Below are 19460 nucleotides of genomic sequence, written 5' to 3'. Positions count from 1 at the left end.
GGGAAGGTTCCAGTACCGGGAACCAGACTCGTGACCTTGGGCTTGCCAGGCAGGTGCTGTGCTGCTGAGCTAAATCCCCAGCCCCCGTAGATCTTTTTTTTTGTCTTTTTGAGATAGGGTCTCGCTATGCAATTCAGGCTGGCCTTGAGCTCACTTTGTATCCCAGGTTGGTCTTGAACTCACAATGATCTCCTACCTCAGCCTCCCGAGTGCTGGGATTACAGGCGTGTGCCACCACGCCCAGCCTTTTAGTCCTTATATATCACTCTGTGCCTCCAGGTTTTGCTAACTACAGCATTATGCTTCTTTTCCCTTAGCATCCATGAAGCACAGCGGAGAGAACTGGGAGAGTTCACAGTTATCCATGCACTTACAGGATGGTTACCAGAAGTCATTCCTCTTCAGTAAGTTTGAAGATTATTTTGCTCATATCTATTTTTCTTTCTTCCCAAGATTCTTTAAAATATTCTTGTTCTTTAAGAAAATTTCAAGGCAGGTCCTGTTTTACAGAAAGTTTGGGAGAATAATCCTTTAGGGTATCATAAAATTCCTTGGGAATGTGAGGGTAGATTCTGCTTCTTTATGTAGGAGAAGAATAAGTCACATGTTTGTGGTTTCTCTGCAGCTGAAACTGATCCCTATGACAAAAGACCGATTAACAAGAAAAAACTGCAAAAGCTTATTAACATATATGTTTCATGTGCACATGGGGGACAATCAAGCAATGAATAGTTTCTCAAAAAGTGTCTTTGAACTCCAGTTTATACAAATCTTCAGTAAAGAACAGTACATTTTTAGAGATGTGGCAAGACAAAGGAAAAAAGGCCTTGTTTCTCTACAGGTGGCAGTTCGTGGGTAGGCAAATAAATGTCAGAGATGGGCCATTTGGTAAAGGTTATTAATGTAGATTCCTCTGCTACCATCTTCAGGCCTATGAGAAGGAGCAGGGGAGGCAGGATACCTTTTGTCTTTGGAAATCTAAGTCCTACTATTAGGAACACAGAGAGAAGGCAGAGAACTTCACTGTATTTGCTGCTTCTTAATTGTCTTCTGTTAAACAGCCTTTCATATTTTGGGGTAATATATCCTGATATTTCTGTCTCTCTCACAGACACACATTCTCTCTCTCTCTCTCTCTCTCTCTCTGTCTCTCTCTCTCACACACATATATGCACACACACACACACACACACACACATATATATATATTCATATTTATCTATGCTGTATATGTATTAGGAATTTAATCCTTAAATATCTGATTTTCAGATATTCAAATGCTGGTAATTGTTTTTGTGTTAAAGTGTTTATAGATTTCCATTTTTACTTATTTCAATACCAAAACATAAAAGTCATATTTAATTATTCATACATATTAGGAAATAAGTAATCCTAATAAAATACCTATTACATATTATGTACTTTAATATATTATTTTTTATTAATAACATAGTCCTGAAAGGATTACCTTATGAAATCATCCACTTGACTTCATCAATTATGAATAGGTCATTTCAAATAAGGAAAATAAGCTCAGGGAGGTGGAATTCCTCAAAGCTGTGTCCATTTAATTCTTGCTTGTCCAGACCCACACTCTTCCATGTGGTTCTAGATGATATAGAGAAATTGCTTATCTTTTTCCAAAAATAGTTCTTGGTACAAAAATAGAAGAAGCCATTTAATATATTGCTTACTTAAAACTTCACAAGTAGTTTTATTTAATACAAAATGGTTATAGACACTCAACTTGATATTACCATTGACAGCTAGAAGCTAATTAGGTAAAGGTACATAGTGCTCTCTTTGGCAGCACATACACTAAAATTAGGTAAATGTGCACAGGAAAGAAGTATAGCAATAGATCTGAACTCATCATTAATTCAGAACCTGGTGTTTATAAGATAATCACATCCACAGTACAGTTACCAAATGGACCATATGTGATTGCTGATGGTGGAAAGCTGTAGTTTCCTAGGGTTGGCTGAGGTTACAGGAGCTTGAAAATAAGCCTTAGTAACTTGGATTTTGTCATCCTTGCAGCAAGATGAATTAGCTATTGCTCTGTTCAAATAAAAATATTTCCAGGGAAAAGATGGAAGGGTTTCTACCCTTCTCAAATAACCACTTTTCTGAAAGAGAGTGTATTTTTATCATAGGGACAGACCATGATGGCATCCTTTTAGACCTTCTTATGCAAAACTCTTTTTTTCATATCTAAGACAGTGTGAACAGTTTTAGTGAGAGAAGTGGACAGCACATGGCATTTCAAAAGTGTGGGCTTCTCTAAAGTGTTATCTTTGTGTTGAGGGAGTGCTTATAGTTATGCCTTAATTTTCCCTGGATAATAGTTGGTGTGAATACCAGAAACATGAAATCAATCAGAAATCTAACAGAGGATAGTAGAGAAAAAAGATAGAATGATTCACAACTAGAAAATTACTAATTTAATAACTGTATTGTTTCTTGCTAAGGTCATACATGAATAGTAAAATAAAATCATATATGAATATTAAAAGTTGTGCACTTATTTTCATAATTAGATCACTTTAATAATTTTCAAAATTGAGGATTTTAGGTATGCAATTTACATGAATTATAGTTGCTTATAAAATACCTGTGAATGTGATATAAAGAAAAAGCTTGAGCTTTTATTTTTTATTATCTTTTTTATCTTGAGATAGGGTTTCAGTGTATAGTTCAGGCTGGCCTTGAACTTATAGTCATCCCTCCCTATATCATGGTTCACTTATTGTGGCTTCACTGTATCGTGGGTTTTTAAAAAAATATACCTGATTCTGTATCGTGGAGTTTTAGCTATGTTACGGGATTTTGCAGTATATAGGTATTTATATAATGTTTATGATTTTAATTATTTTTGCCTAAAAAATTTAAAACAATATAAAAAATATAAAAAATATTAATTCTAACATATTAAAAGAGTATTAAATCAAAATAAAATACAATATGTATTTCATCAGCAGATGAATACCATACTGTACACAACGGAAATGTAGTATGTCACTACTGCTTGTGCAAGTTTGCCAACATGAGATTGTACATGGCACACTACTGGCTGATGGAATGGAAGGTGACCAACCACAGCACTGTGTTCCTTATCCTGGGTGCGGATTGGCTCAGTGAATGTGACATCAGTCTGTTTGCTCTCCCACACTGTGCTCATACGTTCAGCTTCTCTTGTCTACTTCACATTGAGCATGCATATAGAATTTTACATTTTGTTAAAATTACATAGGTTGAAGAGTGTTGAAAGTATTTAAGAGCATACAAAGTGTTTATAAGAGTGTGGGAAAGGTGAATAAGAGAGTGGGAAAGGTTTATAGGAGTGTGGGAAGGGTTTAGAAAGCCTTAAAATATATATAAATAATAAAATAAATATAATGGCACTACTTTGCGGATTTTCACGTATCATGGGGATCTCTGGAATGTAATTCCCATGATAGGTGAGGGGTCATTGTACTTTGTAGCCCAGGCTGGCCTCAGCCTTTCAGAGATCCTTCTGCCTCAGCCTCCTGAGTGCTGGGATTACAGGTGTGTGCCACCGTGCATGGCCTAGCTTGAGCATTTAAATTTTTACAATTCGTGCAAGTAATGTAACTTTTCTGGGCCATACTTTCCTTATCTGAAGAGTAGGGATAACATCATCTATCCTAAATGGTTGTTCTGAAGATTGAGTATTTGAAAGAAAAAGGATCTAGTCAGAAAAAGTAGCTAGTGTCTTACAGAAAAATAAGTAATGAAAATGTCTTTCTTATCTCTAGTGAGTTTTACTGGATTATTTATTATTATCTAAAAATATTTGGTAGATAATAACCAACCTTTGGAAACAAGGAAAAGCATAAAGAAGATACTGTAAGTGGGACTAACCCAGTCAATTAGATTTCTTCTAAATTCAACTAAAAAAGAAAAAATCTTTAATCTGTTGTAATTCATTGAGTTTTTATATAAATATTCTGCCATAATAGTCAAATGATTCTTAAGTTATAATTATGTTATGAAATTAAAAGGTTGGGGCTGGGAGTATAGCTCAGTGGCATAAGCACTTGCAAGCATGAGGTCATGAGTTCAATTCTCAGTACCAAAAAAAAAAAGAAAGAAAAATTAAAAGGTTAATTCATGTGTATGCATATTTAATTTTAAAGGAAAAAGTGTCACAAATAATATATAAATATAGTGAGCACTTCCTGGTCCTTGTTGCAGCCCAGGAAGTTTATATTTGTAATCCCAAGGAAAAGTTATTGGAATTTTAATTACTTAATTCCAATCTACCGTTTCCAGTGCAACCCATGGCAAGAATAAAGACACTAAGCATATTTGTAGTTATGGGGAACCAAGGGGTCCTAAGTCTAGCCACGATGCTGGCCATCCAGAGCAAAGGCCTCGACCCAGGGCCTAACCCACGTTTTATTAATTCATGGGGAAAGGAGTGGCTTGAGGATGCGTGACTGTGAGAACTGTGGGAAGTAGGTGAGTGCTGTGTGCTGGGCTCTTTAGGAGGCTGGAAATCTCCTCTACAATATGCAAAGTGAAGGATATACAGAAACAGTAATCTGTATAGCACAATTGAGATAGTATCTAATGTTTTGGGGCTGGGGCTTCAGCTCTGATGTGTAATCTTTCAAGCCTCAGGCGGTCATAGCCTCTATCTCGAGGCTTGATCTCAGCCAAGAGTGTGGAACCTTGGCTTTTCATCCCATCTCCTCCTGGCTCACACAAGGGAACAATGGGGGTACGGGGAAACACACCTGCTGTCTCCAAAGACTACCATCATCACCTTGGCTGGACCAATAAGCATTGCGTAAAGCCAATTAAAGGAATAAGAAAAAGTCCCAGCAAGCTTTGTACATATCAATACATGGAAATAGAGTCAGGTTCAGCCAAAATGGAAACAATTGCCCCTTCTTCAAGGAGGGTCACCTAGGTGGTCTTCCACATATAAATAATTGTGAAGAAATGTTTAAATTGTAAAGTGAGAGCAATCACCATCTGCGAGAGGTGCTGGAAGGAGTCAGATAATGCTTCACTGACCACACTCTACTTATTCTGAGCCTTAACATCGGCTGTGTTTGGTTTAATGCAAAGCTAAGAGATGGGATGGAAGGCAGGAGAGCAGTATGAATAAAGGTCCATGGCATGTTAGAAGTAGGTGTTTCTGTTATTGAGAAGAATTAGAGTGTAGAAAAAAGTTGGCCAGTTATATCCATGGCTTTATGAAAGGCAGAGAAAGTCAGAGTGCTAACATTTCAAACTTGTGTTGACTTCTAAATTTTTTCCATGAGACAGTCAGTGCAGAAACATGTTTTGTGCAATTCCAGTGGACAACTCCTTCCCTTCCATTTAGCTTCCTTCCCGCATGAACACCCAAGGGAGACACCACTCAGTTTGCAATTTGTGATCTTGCCTCTTATGTTTGCCACAAGCAGTAAGGTTTTACCTTTGAAAATTAAAAGGGAATATCTTCTAATTCTCCGTGTAAATATAGAAGCACAGTTAATGACATGTTAAAGCGGATGTTAGAAGCCTGACAATTTCAGAGGAAGGCATGGCTCATTTGTCAGCATGCGTCTCTGATTCGTGGTCTGCCTGTGAATCCAGCACCCTGCCACCCTATATTTAAGCCAAATTGTCTCAGAAGTTAGATGGTCTCATTCTGTAGCAACATCCAAATATGTCTTCTTCATAGTGTAACTATTTTTATATTACAGCTGAGAAAAATACAGCAGTATAGAATTTAGATTCACAAATATCTGTTTGAATTCTGACCCTGTAATTTCATGTATTACCACATAAAATTTACAACCTCAAAACATGAATTAGGGTTGTAATACCCATGCTGTAAAGCTGTTGTGGGATTAAATGCAAAAATAAAACATCTGAAGGCCCACTATCTGCTAGGTCCTAAAGAGCCATTGACGAGTGGGAAGAAATTCAGGCACTTGAGCAACTCACAGATGCACAAGGAAACCTTATTTCCAAACCACCAGTTCATCTTATTTTCCTCAGAGAAAGTCTCAGTGAATGAGTAGTCTTTGCAGTCATTGTCCCAATGTCTCTCAGTCTCTTGGCTCTTTGTCCTTTCTTCCTCCATCATACCAGTGAAAGGGCTTTTTTAAAGGTCAACCAAGGCCTTAAGGTTGTGGAATCCAGTGACTGATTCTTTTGCCCCTTTTATTTAGCATCCCAGTATTTGACTTTCTGAACAACTTCTTTTACAAAACTTGGTTCACGTGGCTTCCATTGCAACACCCGCTCCAGGCTTTCCTCCTCTCTTATTTGCTTCTCTTTTCAGCCTTTTTGGACAGTTCCTCAGCCACCACAAAGCCACTTGATAACCAGCTTTTGTCCATGAATTTCAACTTTATATCGTTATGCCTGACCATTTCCTGAACTGTAGAATATTATCACATGCAGTTGCCTAAATTACATATGCTATGTAGGTGCCAAAAATATAAAGCTATTATACTGTTCTGAAATACTATACTATACTCAAACTATTCTGAAAGAAACTCTTGATTCTCAGTCTCCCAAATGTATGGCTTTTCTAGCAGTCCCCACCTTACTGCATTGCACCACCATTTACCTGAAGAAGAAACTAGGAGTGTTCTCAGGGGATCATTCTCCTCATCTCTCACATGCAATCCCTCACCAAGCTCTGTCACCAGTACCTTCTCCACTTAATCTGTTTGTTTTTCTCCATCTTTGGCTGTTGCCATCCTGGCTCAGCCCATCGTCACTGCTCATTTGAACCAGAACAGCCTTACAGCTTTTTCCCTTAGTCTGTTTTATCTTCCTCTTTTCCTCATAGTGATCAGAAAATTGTTCAAAAATATAAGTCAGATCATATAACTCCGCTTGCTTAAAACCTTGCAGCAGTTATACTTGTGTGGGGTCCTCAGGGATCTGTAATTCCTACACAATTTCTGACTTTATCCTTGATTACATCTCTATCTTGCCAAGCATATCTCAGGCACCCCAGTCTCTTTGTTTCTTAAACATGAAACATGTAAGACTCATTACCCTTTAAAATCTTTACATAAGCTTATTGTTGTTTTTTGCCTGGGATGATTCCCCCATCAAATATTTACTTTGTTCAGTATGTCATAACTTTTGGGTCTCATTCAGCTTTAATATCAGCTCCTCAGACAGGCTTCTTGACCGTCTACATTATTCTTATTTCATTTTCATCAGGCAAGGTATCACCACCCCCAACCCATCCACCAGATGGTAAGGGCCATGACGTGGGGGGTAGGGACCCTTTTTCGTCTTACTCAGCGTTGTGTGTAGAACAGCGGCACTGAATGATGGCCTCACAGGTATTCAATACACGGGTGTTGAATGATTAATTTGGAAAGTATTTTTAAGGGCTATACTAGAAGTGGGTAAAAGATTCTTTGGGAACTCAGAGAAGAAACATATATCTTAATTCCGTAGGGGAAAGAAAAACTGATTTTAAAGGATTATTTGAAATTAATGCAGCTGGTTGAGGTGAGAAAAATAACTCAAGAGAAGAAAGAAGAGATAGGAAGTAGAAGAGAGCAGAATATCAGTTCAGAAAAGCAAGTGGTCCCTGATGAGTTTTCTGCCTTAATAAAATTCTGCTTAGTCACCATGGCGGTGAGCCAACATGGTGCTGACCATTAGAGGCCATATGACAAGCACTGCCTTCCTGGTTGAGCCGCTTCGTCTCCAGACTGCGCAATCATGTCGTGGTAACGCATCCCGTACCATATTGCCCCAACCTGCCCAATCTCTAATCCCCCAATTGCACTAAACTCACCCTCTCATTGCCTGCGCCTAACTCCACCCCCAGTATAATGTTATATAGCTATTATTCTCTTGGCCAAGCCCTCAGAATCTCCATGTCCCTTCTCTCTGCTGTGGTCTTCTCTGTGCCTGCAATAAAGGCATTTTTTACTTTGTTCTGTTTTTATTTGCACCAAAAAAACTTAACAGTCCTATGTAGCTGGATGGTGTGCGACTGCACTGTAGAAGGTACTTGGGACAGAGGGTGGAGACACAGACCCAGACAGACACAGGCCTTTGACTCTGTGTGCAGGAGTTCTCACAGCATCTGAATAGGCATGTAAGTCACTGAGGGGTTTTAGACATGAGGATGGCCTTAATGGATTTTTGGTTTTGGAAGGCTGCTCAGAGCAGCACAGCTGGGGGAGCAGGGAGACTGACAGGAGGGGGACAGGGAGACTGGCTGGTGTGGTACTGAAGAGGGACTTGCTTAGCGCTGCTGCAGAGGAAGGGGTGATGAGAATGGAGAACAGGTAACCACTGCAACAGGGGAAGATGGGGTCAAAGCGAGGCAGTAGTTTACTTGGTTAGGACTGTAAGAAAAAAAGTGCGGTTGTTGTCAGTTTTGGATCTTGACTACTCTGTAGAAGGTGGTAGCAGCACATTTTTGTTACTATTTTGTGTTTCTATTCAGACAAACGTCTGTTAGGTGGTTATGTGCATGGGGCTGGATATCAAGGGAGGAGTTTGTGTGGGTGCTAATGATTTGAGGATTGTGTGCATGGATATGTGAATTCAAACCACAGCTGGGACTCACTGAGGAAAGAGCATGGCAAAAACATGAAGAAGAGAATTTGGGCAGCAACCTGAGACTGTCTGCTTCGAGCGAACCAAGCCGAGACTGTCTGCATCAAGCGGAGGAGTGTTTGAAGGAGTCTGTGTGTAATTTCTAGAGTGAGAGAAAGAAAACCAGGGAAGAGTGATGTTATAGAGCCTCAGGAAGGAACCCAAAGAGGAGAGAGCAACAACACTGTCGTATTTCACAGGGGAGCCAAGTCAGACAGGGACCTTCTGCATGGGACGCTGCCACTTCATAGATACTCAGACACCTGTTTCTCTCTGTCATGTTCATTAATATGCCTCTTTCCCCTGCAGAGCTGAGTGATCTTGAGATGAGAACCATGTTTTTGGTCATTTAGTATCAGCAAAGCCTAGAACATACTAAGCCCGTAACAGCAAACCATTTAGAGCTTTCAATGATACAAATAGCCTGCTGTGGTGTGAGTGCCATAGGTTCACCACTTCTGTACTAGGCCTACAATAAAAGCATGTTGAATGAATAAATGTATAATGCATTTTTAAAACTAAAAGTTGATGTAACAGTTAGTCTTTTGAAATACCAAGTTGATTTTTCTGTCAGTAATTGTTTGATGTGAAATGAAAAAACATTGCTGGAAATTAATATTAATGTCTTGTTTTCAAGCGAAGGATATACGGACAAAGTTTGGGAGTTCCTAAAAGAAATACTGCCTGAGTTTAAGCTGCCAGATGATCCCAGCTTTGAAAACAAAATAGCGGTGATAGACACAAAGTTAAAAGAAGCAGGGAAAACTGTGAAGGAAGGCAAAGAAGGAAAAGAAGGAAAGGAAGTGAAAGACTTGAAGGAATTCAAACCTGAACCTTCCATAACGACACTGAAAGGATCTGAGAAAAGTGACAAAGTTCTCAAGGGTGAGACGTTTTACTCCAAAATGCTACGCACCATGAACATTGCATATAAATAGAGAATCCACAAAAACATATACAGATTTCAGGAAAAGAAAAACTTGTATAAATATTTTAAAACTAAATTTATTGAGACATCATGAGGTTAGTACAAGTTACTTTTGGCCTCTACAATTACAAGAGGTGCTCAAAGTGGGGGTGTTTATTAGTAGGGTGAACGGCTGGGTGGGTAACCCTGATCACTGAGATTTCTGCGGGTGCACTTTCAATTTCTTCTCTAAGTGCCGGCAGTGTAGTGGGTTCTCTGTGGTACATGACATCCTCTAGTGTCCCCCATACAAGGGTAATACTGTCTGTTGAAAGACATTATCCAGTTTTTCTTTTCCCGAAGTTCATATACATTTGTTGTCAGACTCTGTATTTAACAGTCCTATTGAATCTATTGCTTCTTTTATTGTCACTACCTTAAGAACTTCAGAATTTGTAATGGTGCTCACTATATATTAATTATTATTCCACATTTTATAAATTAAATATTATCCTTTACTAAATTAATGCAATATTAATGTAGGAAGAGATATTGAATCCTAAATTTCCATCAGGCACACCTTTCTTGTGTTATATTTAGAGTGGGACGAACCAAAACAGCAAAGGAGAAAGGTCACCTGTTTTGTTTAGGGAATATGAAATGAGCACAGATTAATTAATGGTTTTCCAATAAATTATTCAAAGATGGAAATTCAAGTCTGAAGAAAAAATAATTTCAACTTACTTTACAAAGACCAGAAATGTCTTTTCCCAAAATGCAAACTAGTATTATTTATTTTGTATCTACTAAAATATATGGCTATGCATATGAACAGTGATGTTTGTAAAATAGAATTAAATAACTAGAAGATACTCACATTTTTCTGTATATTTTGGTAGTATCTAAAATGCCCACTTAAATGTTTTCGTTTTATATTGATATTTTGTCAGACTTATACCTTATCAAGATCATATGTATCAACTTTTTTCACCATATGCTAACCAGAAATTTGTAGTTTAGATTTTCCTCCAAAAATATATAGTACCAAGATCAAATGTGTGAGTAATGTTCCCTCCTGAAATGATCTCATGCGCATTCATTTATGTGAAAAAAAAAAAAAAAAAAAAAAAAAAGCAAGTAAAGAACCCTGACTATGTTAGCTGGCTTTCCTATTTGTGAGACACAATACCTGACACCCACAGCTTAAAGAGGAGTTTAATTTAGCTTGAGGTTTGGTGAATGTAGTCCATAGTCAGCTGGCTCTGAGGCAGGAATATCATGGGAGAAGGGCCTGGTGAACAAAGCTGCTTAGTTCATGGAGGTCAGGAAGCAGAGCAGAAGAGGAAGGGCTCATGCCTCCATGACCTGCCCAGACATGCCTGCTCTACCAGTCTGCTAGGTGTTTCTTAATTCAATGAAATGAACATCCAGGATCAATGGTCACACTGACTAAATTTATTTTACCCAGTACATGCCAAGTTATTTTGCTTCTAGTGATCTCACAAATTCACATCCACCCATCCAGCCTGCTTATCAACTGATCCAAGTATACTCCATGCTGATCAGAGCACCCGCAGTTTTCCAGAAATTGGGGAGATCTTGATAAACAATCAGATGTGGAACTTACCTCCTAGAATTGACAGAGAAGGAGACTAGCATTAAATATAATAAAAATTATTTATAATCATATATTAAAATACAAGCTTTGCAGGGACATACCAGAAACTTGGCTAATTTCGTATTTAAATAATACTACTGTAGGGGCCTTTTTAAAACATGATGACTGGATAAGAAACACAGTTTGAGGTTTGCTAGTTAAAAAATTTATCATGATTTTTTTAAAAATATGTTGGAGAAACAGATGCAAAAGACCCTGGGAAGAAGAGGAGTAGAGATGGAGAAAAGGAAAAGGACAAGTTCAAACTGTCCCGTCATGGTTCAAGACCCTCATCTGATGTGCACAACTCTGTGCAGTCCCTGTCAGACTGTAAGCGCACGCTCTTTTAGAATGATAATTATTGTCGTTGTTTCCTCAATTGCTAGAAAATGTTGGAACGTAGAAATACATTTTCTGTTTTGAAATATCTGAAGTAAGCTTTTTCAAGTTTCCCATAAATGTTGGGTCTAGTACAGAAATGATGGGTGGTGGGGCCAGGTCCTATAGCGGGGACAGAAGCAAGGCTGTCCACATTTTTATGGTATCACAGTGATGGGGGAAGCTGTTCATTTTCAGTATTTGTCTGGAGAATACTCAGTGGCTAAATTTAGTATCCAAATCCAGGTAAATTCACAGTTATTTGTTTAAGTCCTTAGAAAAAAGCATATATCTAGGTCCTTGCTCGCAGTGGGGCTCAGCTCTTTTCCTGTTCTAAAAATAACTAATGAAGTGAGACACTAGAAGTAGTTGTCTGTTTTTGTCACTACTCACAAGCACACTTCTTGGATGTCACATTGTGACTGAATAGACATAGGAGATCTAGTTATATGGTCCTATTTTATAAAGATCATGTCTTTGTAGTGAAAATGTTCAGATTTCTATGCCTTTTGCTTAATACTAGACTGGAAAATCTCCCCAAAGCCTCACCTATGAGTGCATGAGGCTTTGGGGGGACATCTAGGTATAAACCATAGCCAAGAAGTGGTATTGGATTTTTATTTGAGGTGATTTTAAGCAAAGTGTTGCATGAAGCCCAGCTTCTTCTTACTACATATAGTAAAAGATGAGAGAAGGGTTTTAAATTGAAGGACTTGTGAAGCATAAAGGAGCAAGAACTTGAAAATATGGAAAATCCCCCATCTAATTGTACTGCGAAGAATGAGAAAGCTTGTAGAAAAAACACTAGGGCTGCAGCTGGACGATGGCTCAGTAAGGCAGCCATGCATGGACATAATCAGTCATCTCAGCAAAGAGCAGGAGGAGAAATGAGATTATACCTGTGGAGACATGGCCAGTCTCGGTGGGCTGAGAAAAGGAGAATGGGATGAATGAAGGCTGTGAACTGCTGGGATTGTCCAAGGCAGAACAAGAACTCTCTTGCTTTGAATATGAACTTGCATTATCCTTCAAGAAAAGGAAACAGTGACCCCAAGAATGGCTCACTAGGATTCAGGGCTGCCACCTCACCAGATGCCTAGAAAGCAAGGCTGTTTCCCCCTCATGCTCAGAGGGTAAATCTGCCTTTTCTATTTCAGTAAGCCAAGGTACCCTGCAAAGAACCAGATGTGCCTCTTTGCAGTGGCTCCTTGTGGGTGAGCAGGCAGGGCCTCTGCTCAGAGCCAAGGGGTAGGACCACTACCTAGGGCTGTAGGGGTAACAGTGGACCCAGAAAGCAGAGAACCCAGCCAAAGTGAATTATTCTCAAGGCTTAAAATTTAATGGAATTTGTTGGTGAGCTTATGTACTTATTTGGGATCCATCGGACTTTCTTCCTTGCTTTCCTGTTTCTTCCTTTTGGAATGCAAATGTCTATTTCATGTTGGTTCTGCTGTTGTATTTTTGAAGCATGTAACTTGTCTAGTGTCACAGATTCATAATGGTGGTGAAGTTTTAGGATAGAAATTTTACATCAGGGCGAATCATAACTTAAGCCTTAGGCATACCTTAGTTTGAGACTTAGGACTTGGAATGGATACTGAAATGAGTTAAGACTGTTGATGCTATTGCAGTAGGGCAAATGTAATTTGCCAGGGAAGGGCAGAGAGCAGAATATTATGGAAGGTATTATTTGTATGCCAAATCCTTAGGTGAAATCCCTAACCACTGAAGCGACTATATTTGGAGATAATCTTTAGAGAGGTAGTTAAGGTTAAATGAGGCCACAAAGTGGGAACCTATAGAACGTGTGTCTGTATAAAGAGAGGTAGAGATACCAGGTCTCTCTGTCCTTCCCTCTTGCCATCCCTGTCTGCATGTAGAGAAGAGCCATGTGGACAAGTGAGAAGGTGACTGTCTAGACCCATTTGACTAGAATTTTCATGACAATGTATGTTTGTTTTACAGGTTCTTCACCAACACAGTCCCCGTATATGGCTGTATATGCTACCTTTAAGCCTCTCTATTTGTATGAAAAAAATATCTTTGCATTAAGGAATATGGTAAGCATTCAGTTCAGAAAATACAGCATCATGTAAGGTGTATGTATGGGAGGAGTAGGGATTACTTGATCTAAGGGACTTGGCACGTCCAAAACTATCTTAGATGGTTGCAGTACCACACAATTGGGAAAAAATACATAGTCACATTTTATTTTTAAATATTTCATATTACATACAAAGGGAAAGATACAGAGTTTGTGTATTTCAGGGAAAATCACAAACATCAGTCCTAAGTAATAATTAACAACCTTCCCATGAAGAGAGCACACATATTTTCTTAATATAATTTAAATGAATTTGCAGTCAGGCTGGTGAACCACCCTATCACCTTTCTTATATCATGAAGTAGTACAAATAAATGTTAATTGCTTTTTCTTATAAACTTAAAGGTTATAAGAAATTTAGGAAATGCAGTCAAAGGGAAGACAAGGTATAGTGTAACTGTCAGGACATAGGCGACGTTGATATTCTAGCCTACAGTCCTTTTTTGTGTCTTTAGTTGTACTGCTGTGGCTTCCTCAAGTTCCTGACTCTGTTCAAAACATTTACCTTTCGTGGTCATTTTGACCTTGGGGAGAGCCAGAAGTCAGGTGGTGCCGGTCCAGGGAATCAGGGGAGTGAGGACGCAGCACAGTGTTTAAACCAGCTTGTGTTCCTGGTGCATGGCACTCACAGCGCCATTCGTTGTACTTTTGATCACATCTTGTAAGGAAATGAAAGAGGACTTCTAGAACTGCTTCAGAAGGTAGCAAGCATAATGGGGTAAGTGAGTTCAGAAGCTAGGGAGAATATTTTGAGGGGATTAATAGCTGTGTGTCTTTCACAGTAACAAATTTTTTAAAAAATTAATCTTTAATCATATTTTCAATTACCCGCTGTATGGTTGGTGGTTGCATAGTATTTATGTAGTTTCACAATTACATGCTATCTGTTCTTAGGAGTAAGAACAATACTTATCATTCCTTTTTATGCTCAAGCCTGTCAAGTTACTATACAGTATATTTAGACAAAGGCTATATTGCATTTGAGGCTTACTGAATCCTGACATTGTTTTGGGACCCTAGACATCTAGCACTATATTATTAGGATTCCAAGCTCTGAAAGTATGAGATTAGGTGATGCAGTGAGATAATAGTTATTTGATTAGTTAGAAAGAGCTGAGCTTTAAAACTTCAATGGAAGTTTTAAATTAGCTTGAAATAAAAATTTTATGGTTAGATGACCATTACACTTTACCATGCACATTATATTTGCACTTACATTAGCCTGAGGCATAATATTATAATTTCTGTCTTCTCCTCCTCTTCTTCCTCATATTCCTTTAACTCCTGCTCTTTCCTTCTGTTTATTTTTTTTTTTGATAGAAACTATTCCTATATGAAAAAACTACCATGAAATAGTGGTGACATCATAAAAACCATAGGACACAATAGTGGCAGTTTCTTTGATTTTAATTCAAAGTTAAATAACATTGGCCATGGTTTAATAACAGATCAGAAATTTAGCCTGGATCTTAAAGGCAGTAGCACTCAATAGCCCAAGTGTGCTTTCAAAACCTCTCTCAAATTGAGCCTATTGATGAGATTAGGTCTGGCCGCCTGGTCGCTTACTCATCACTGTGACACAGTACCCAACACCAGGCAACTTAAAAGAGGAGAGATTTATTCTGGTTCACAGTTTGAGCAGTTTCAGTCAGTGGTTGGCACGTTCAGATGGAGAAACTGAATGGTGGAAAGACATAGGTGGAAGAAAGCTGCTGATGTCACGGTGGCCAGGAAGCAGAGAGAGAAAAGAGGAGCTGGGCGGAGGGCAATCCCCTTCCAAGTCATGCTCCCACTGACTGCACCTCCAGTGGCCAAGCCCCACCTTCTGACACCCACTGAACTCACCAGTGGATGAATCCACCAAAGGATACAGTGCGCTCACGGTACAGCTACCCTCCAGTAGCCCCACTGTGAGCATATGAGAGTCTTGGGAGACACTGTAGGCCCAAAGACACCAGCTCCTCATCCCTGATAGTTTTTTGGTCTCATTGCATTCCATTGGCTTAGGCACTGTCTCAGTTATTCCAGAGAATAAAGACTATCTGGGCTGCTAAAGATATCAGCCAGGTTTTGTGGAGTGCCATGGCCTCATGTCTAAGAAGTACTTAAACTCCGTTTAAAACTGCAATGTAAGTAAAATAATCCATTGGAACTTTTGGTGGTCCTAGAGTTAAATACAAAATTAGTTTGAATTTAAAAGAGTAAGAAAGCCTATAAACGTTCACGTGTTTATTCGTTGGTTAATTCAGTAGATGTGTATTGTATATTTGGTGCTAAACAATGTGTTACATTTTGAAGACACCACGATGAGCATGATTATAAAGTCCCTCCACATGAAGTTTAAAGTCTAGTGAGGAGGGCAGACAGTTAAGGGAAAAACTGTGATACAATTAGAAAATTCTTTTAACAGGAGACATAATGGGTGTCTGCCATATCATAGGAATAGGTGCAGAAATGTTTGTTGGAGGAATGAGGAAGTGAGTATTTGAGCAAATGAGTGAAAAAAAATTGATGAGAGAGACAAAACACAAACGTGTCACTTTTTCTAATAGGACCAAGGAAGTCTTTCCAAGGGAAGAGCTAGCTATTTAAGACCTTAAGAAATTATGCAAGTAAATATGCAAAAGTGTGTTCAGAGGAGAGGTAATCTAATGTTGAAAAATCTGCAGATGAGGAGATTAAATAGGCTATAAGGGGAGGAGCCTCAGAGATAGCTAAAATTGAGGGTGGAAGTCTGGAATAAAGGTTGTCATAGATTTTCCTTTTGGGGTTGGAAGTGGTGTAAGATACCAAGGATCTGGACGTAGCTCAGGGTCTGTAACAGTGAGTGACCAGAAGGACTGTCATGAGCTGACCACAGTGTCACAGGCCCATCTTGCATGCTGATTCATATAGGTTAGCTATCTTTGAGGCCATGCTAGTTCATCTGATCGTTGCCAGGATAGAATAGAAATATGAGTTTAATAAACCTATAGGAAATAGTTTCTCTCCTAATGAAATTTGGTTAATTTAGCAGTCTGTTGCTAAATGTTATCTGCAAAGACTATGAGATCAACAAGTAAAATAAATAACTTACATTTGTTTAAAGAAGTGATAAAGACTACAAGAAAGATAAGAACAAAATTTGAGAAGGAATAAGATATCATGAATTACCTTACATTATCCAACATCCTCCTCCTCTTGGGCGTCTAAAAGGTTTTACTTTTATTTAGGTGGATAATCTGGGAATTTTTAAATGTGTTTCCTCTACTTGCCACAACTCCTGTTCTTTAAAAAAAATTTGAAATGGAATAGGATAAAAGAATAAAAGAGTCCTGGAAAAGGACACTGCTAATTTAAGTCTCACACACGAATTCTTTCACAAACATTAATTGTGAAAACACCTACTCAGTGTTTCAGGTACTCCTAAGTCCCTCTCTGTCCTTAATTCTTACCCAAGGAACTTTGAGATCCTTTGATGAAGTTTTTTAACATCAAACTGTAACTGTCATTAATAGGATTACTTTATATGAATCAGAAGCATTGTGTAGTATGTTGAAAATAAAATGTAGTATGAGAAATTGTTATTTTAGATTTTCTCATAATTAAATCAAGTTAGTACTTTGGCAGATTATTCAAATTATAAGTAGATGTTGATATCATACTTTGTTATTTGGCCTAGTGTTTTATGTTTTCAAGATACTTTAAATCATCTGATTTTCTAATGCTGTATAGTTCAAAAAAGAAAGTCATGTAAGCCTAAAACATTGGTTATAGTTGGAAGGAGAACATAAGATACATAGGCCAAAAATTATAACTGGTAAAATGTGTGGAATGTGATTAACTTATAAGTATCACTTTGGCATGACTTCTATTTTGGATACTATTTAAATGTAACTTTTACAGTAATATATGTTTTAAAAATACTGTATTGAAGAATATTTGAAAAATAGTGTTGAATGACCTCAAATTCTCCCATATCTTTCCATTAAGAGGAACACTTTCAAGTGTTGAGTTGCAAACCTTTAAAACAGGAACTTCTAAACCTTGACTGAACTAACATTGTAGATAGAAAAAAAGGTTGAGGTCCTGGCTCATCTAGGAAAGAACTACTTTAAGAAATTTCAGTAAGTAGCTAAAATCTACAAAAATGGTATAGAGAAAATAAGTTCCCTTTATTTCTTAGTTAAGCCACTTTTTAAATCCATTCAATCAGTTTTTCCTTTGACTCTTTTTTTTTTTTGGTTTTTCTCCGATACCGGGAACTGAACTCACAACCTTGCGCTTGCCAGGCAGGTGCTTTTGCCGCTGAGCTAAATCCCCAGCCCCTTTCCTTTGACTCTTTACAGCACTTAAGAATGGGTTGGTAGGGATCCTTAGTGTGCCAGCTCCTTCCTGCAGTATCCCCCGGCCTCTGGAGGAACTGACCTATCTCACCTGCACTCCCACCTATTTTGTGCCTTGATAAGTGTAGATTGAGCTGTACAGAAACAGAGTCCTGAGATCAAGGCAGGTTCCAGCTGAAATAATAATTTGCAGTAGGCTAATGGGCAGGCTTCTGGTCCCAACTTAAGTATTTTATACATTTACAGTCTCAGTTGTTGCTATTGGATGGGAATCAATGATGCAATATCATGAGGAAGAAAGTTGTTGGCATAACTGACTTTGATGTAGTTAATGTTTCATTTTAGTTTTCTTTAAATGTTAAACCAAATTTTGAAAGCCAGAATTTGGCTATAATATATGCCATTTTAACTTTCATTTACTTTGTAAAATTTCTTATGACATAGTTCAGCCAGTAATGAACAACTAAAATTCTGCTTAGATATTTTTCTGAATTATTCTAAAGCAGAGGGACTTCAGGAGATCTGAGCATTTAAATGTAAGAAGTATCTGCCTGGGTAATTACTTTACCCCTGCACTTCGATGAAAATCTCCACTGTCGTGCTTAATCAGGGGAATTTCCTGTGGAGGAATGTATTATTAGAAGGTTAGGGCCCAGTTTGTAGATAAAACAACCACTTGCTATCTCTTGACCTGAATCCACTTAAGACAACAGACTTTTTTTTTTAAAACATCAGGTAACAATTGCTTGTGATTTAAAAAAAAAAAAAAGCGCTAGTATTACATAATAAGCACTAGTATTAAACTTTAACCTGTAAAAATAATGCTGAATAATTTTGGACCAAAAGCAGTACACTAAGACTTTTGCAATCTCATAGGATCTTTAGATTTTAGAACTGAAAAGTATCTTCCAGTTCTGCTTCCTCATTTTTCAAATAAGGAAACTAGGCCCTAGAAAAATTGAAATACAGAAAGATACGCTAATAGTAATAATGTTTATATTAAGGGAGGTAGAAATGTGGGTGATTTTTCAAATTATTGTAGTGGTGACAGTATTTTCACATTGACAAAGCTATTATTTTAAACATGGAGATAATTTTGAGTCTTCTTTCCATGTAGTTAATGTTTCATTTTGAGTCTTCTTTCCATTTCTTAGGCAGACTCTGCTGAGAAGGTTAGAGAATATGGGCTTTCTCACATCTGCAGCCATCCTGTTCTGGTGACAAGAAGTAGGTCTTGTCCGCTTGTAGCACCACCAAAGCCACCCCTGATACCTGCCTGGAAACTCATTCGTTATAAGAAAGAAGCTGTTGTAACAGATGAACCTAAAGGTATGCACTGCATGGTCTTAAAATCTGCAGTGAACAATTGTCTATTTAAAGGGTGAATAGTTTCTTTTGCTGTGAAAGATGTATGTCCGGGTAGAGTACTAACCATTGCACCTAAAAACCTATTTGAATTTTATATCCAGGATTTACATCTTT

The 19460-nt window shown here is 38.1% G+C and overlaps 1 protein-coding gene across 5 annotated transcripts in view; it reads left to right on the top strand.

Moving 5' to 3' along the window:
* Positions 1–19460, top strand: part of Adgb (androglobin) — a 124928-nt gene that overhangs the window by 29983 nt on the left and 75485 nt on the right. For 4 of the 5 annotated variants that reach the window (XM_005390627.2, XM_013517404.1, XM_013517405.1 and 1 more), the window contains exons 7-11: positions 318–404; positions 9245–9492; positions 11376–11501; positions 13515–13609; positions 19133–19307. In XM_005390627.2, the coding sequence (XP_005390684.1) occupies positions 318–404; positions 9245–9492; positions 11376–11501; positions 13515–13609; positions 19133–19307 (731 nt within the window). Of the gene's footprint in view, positions 1–317; positions 405–9244; positions 9493–11375; positions 11502–13514; positions 13610–19132; positions 19308–19460 lie in introns of those variants that run through there. The other variant, XM_013517407.1, reaches the window with a different exon arrangement.

Source organism: Chinchilla lanigera, unplaced genomic scaffold (assembly GCF_000276665.1).
Source record: "Chinchilla lanigera isolate Chin_1 unplaced genomic scaffold, ChiLan1.0 scaffold00038, whole genome shotgun sequence".
In the NCBI taxonomy this organism is placed as follows: domain Eukaryota; kingdom Metazoa; phylum Chordata; class Mammalia; order Rodentia; family Chinchillidae; genus Chinchilla; species Chinchilla lanigera.
Note: the sequence above shows the minus strand (reverse complement) of the source record. Positions and strands in the feature narration are given on the sequence as shown.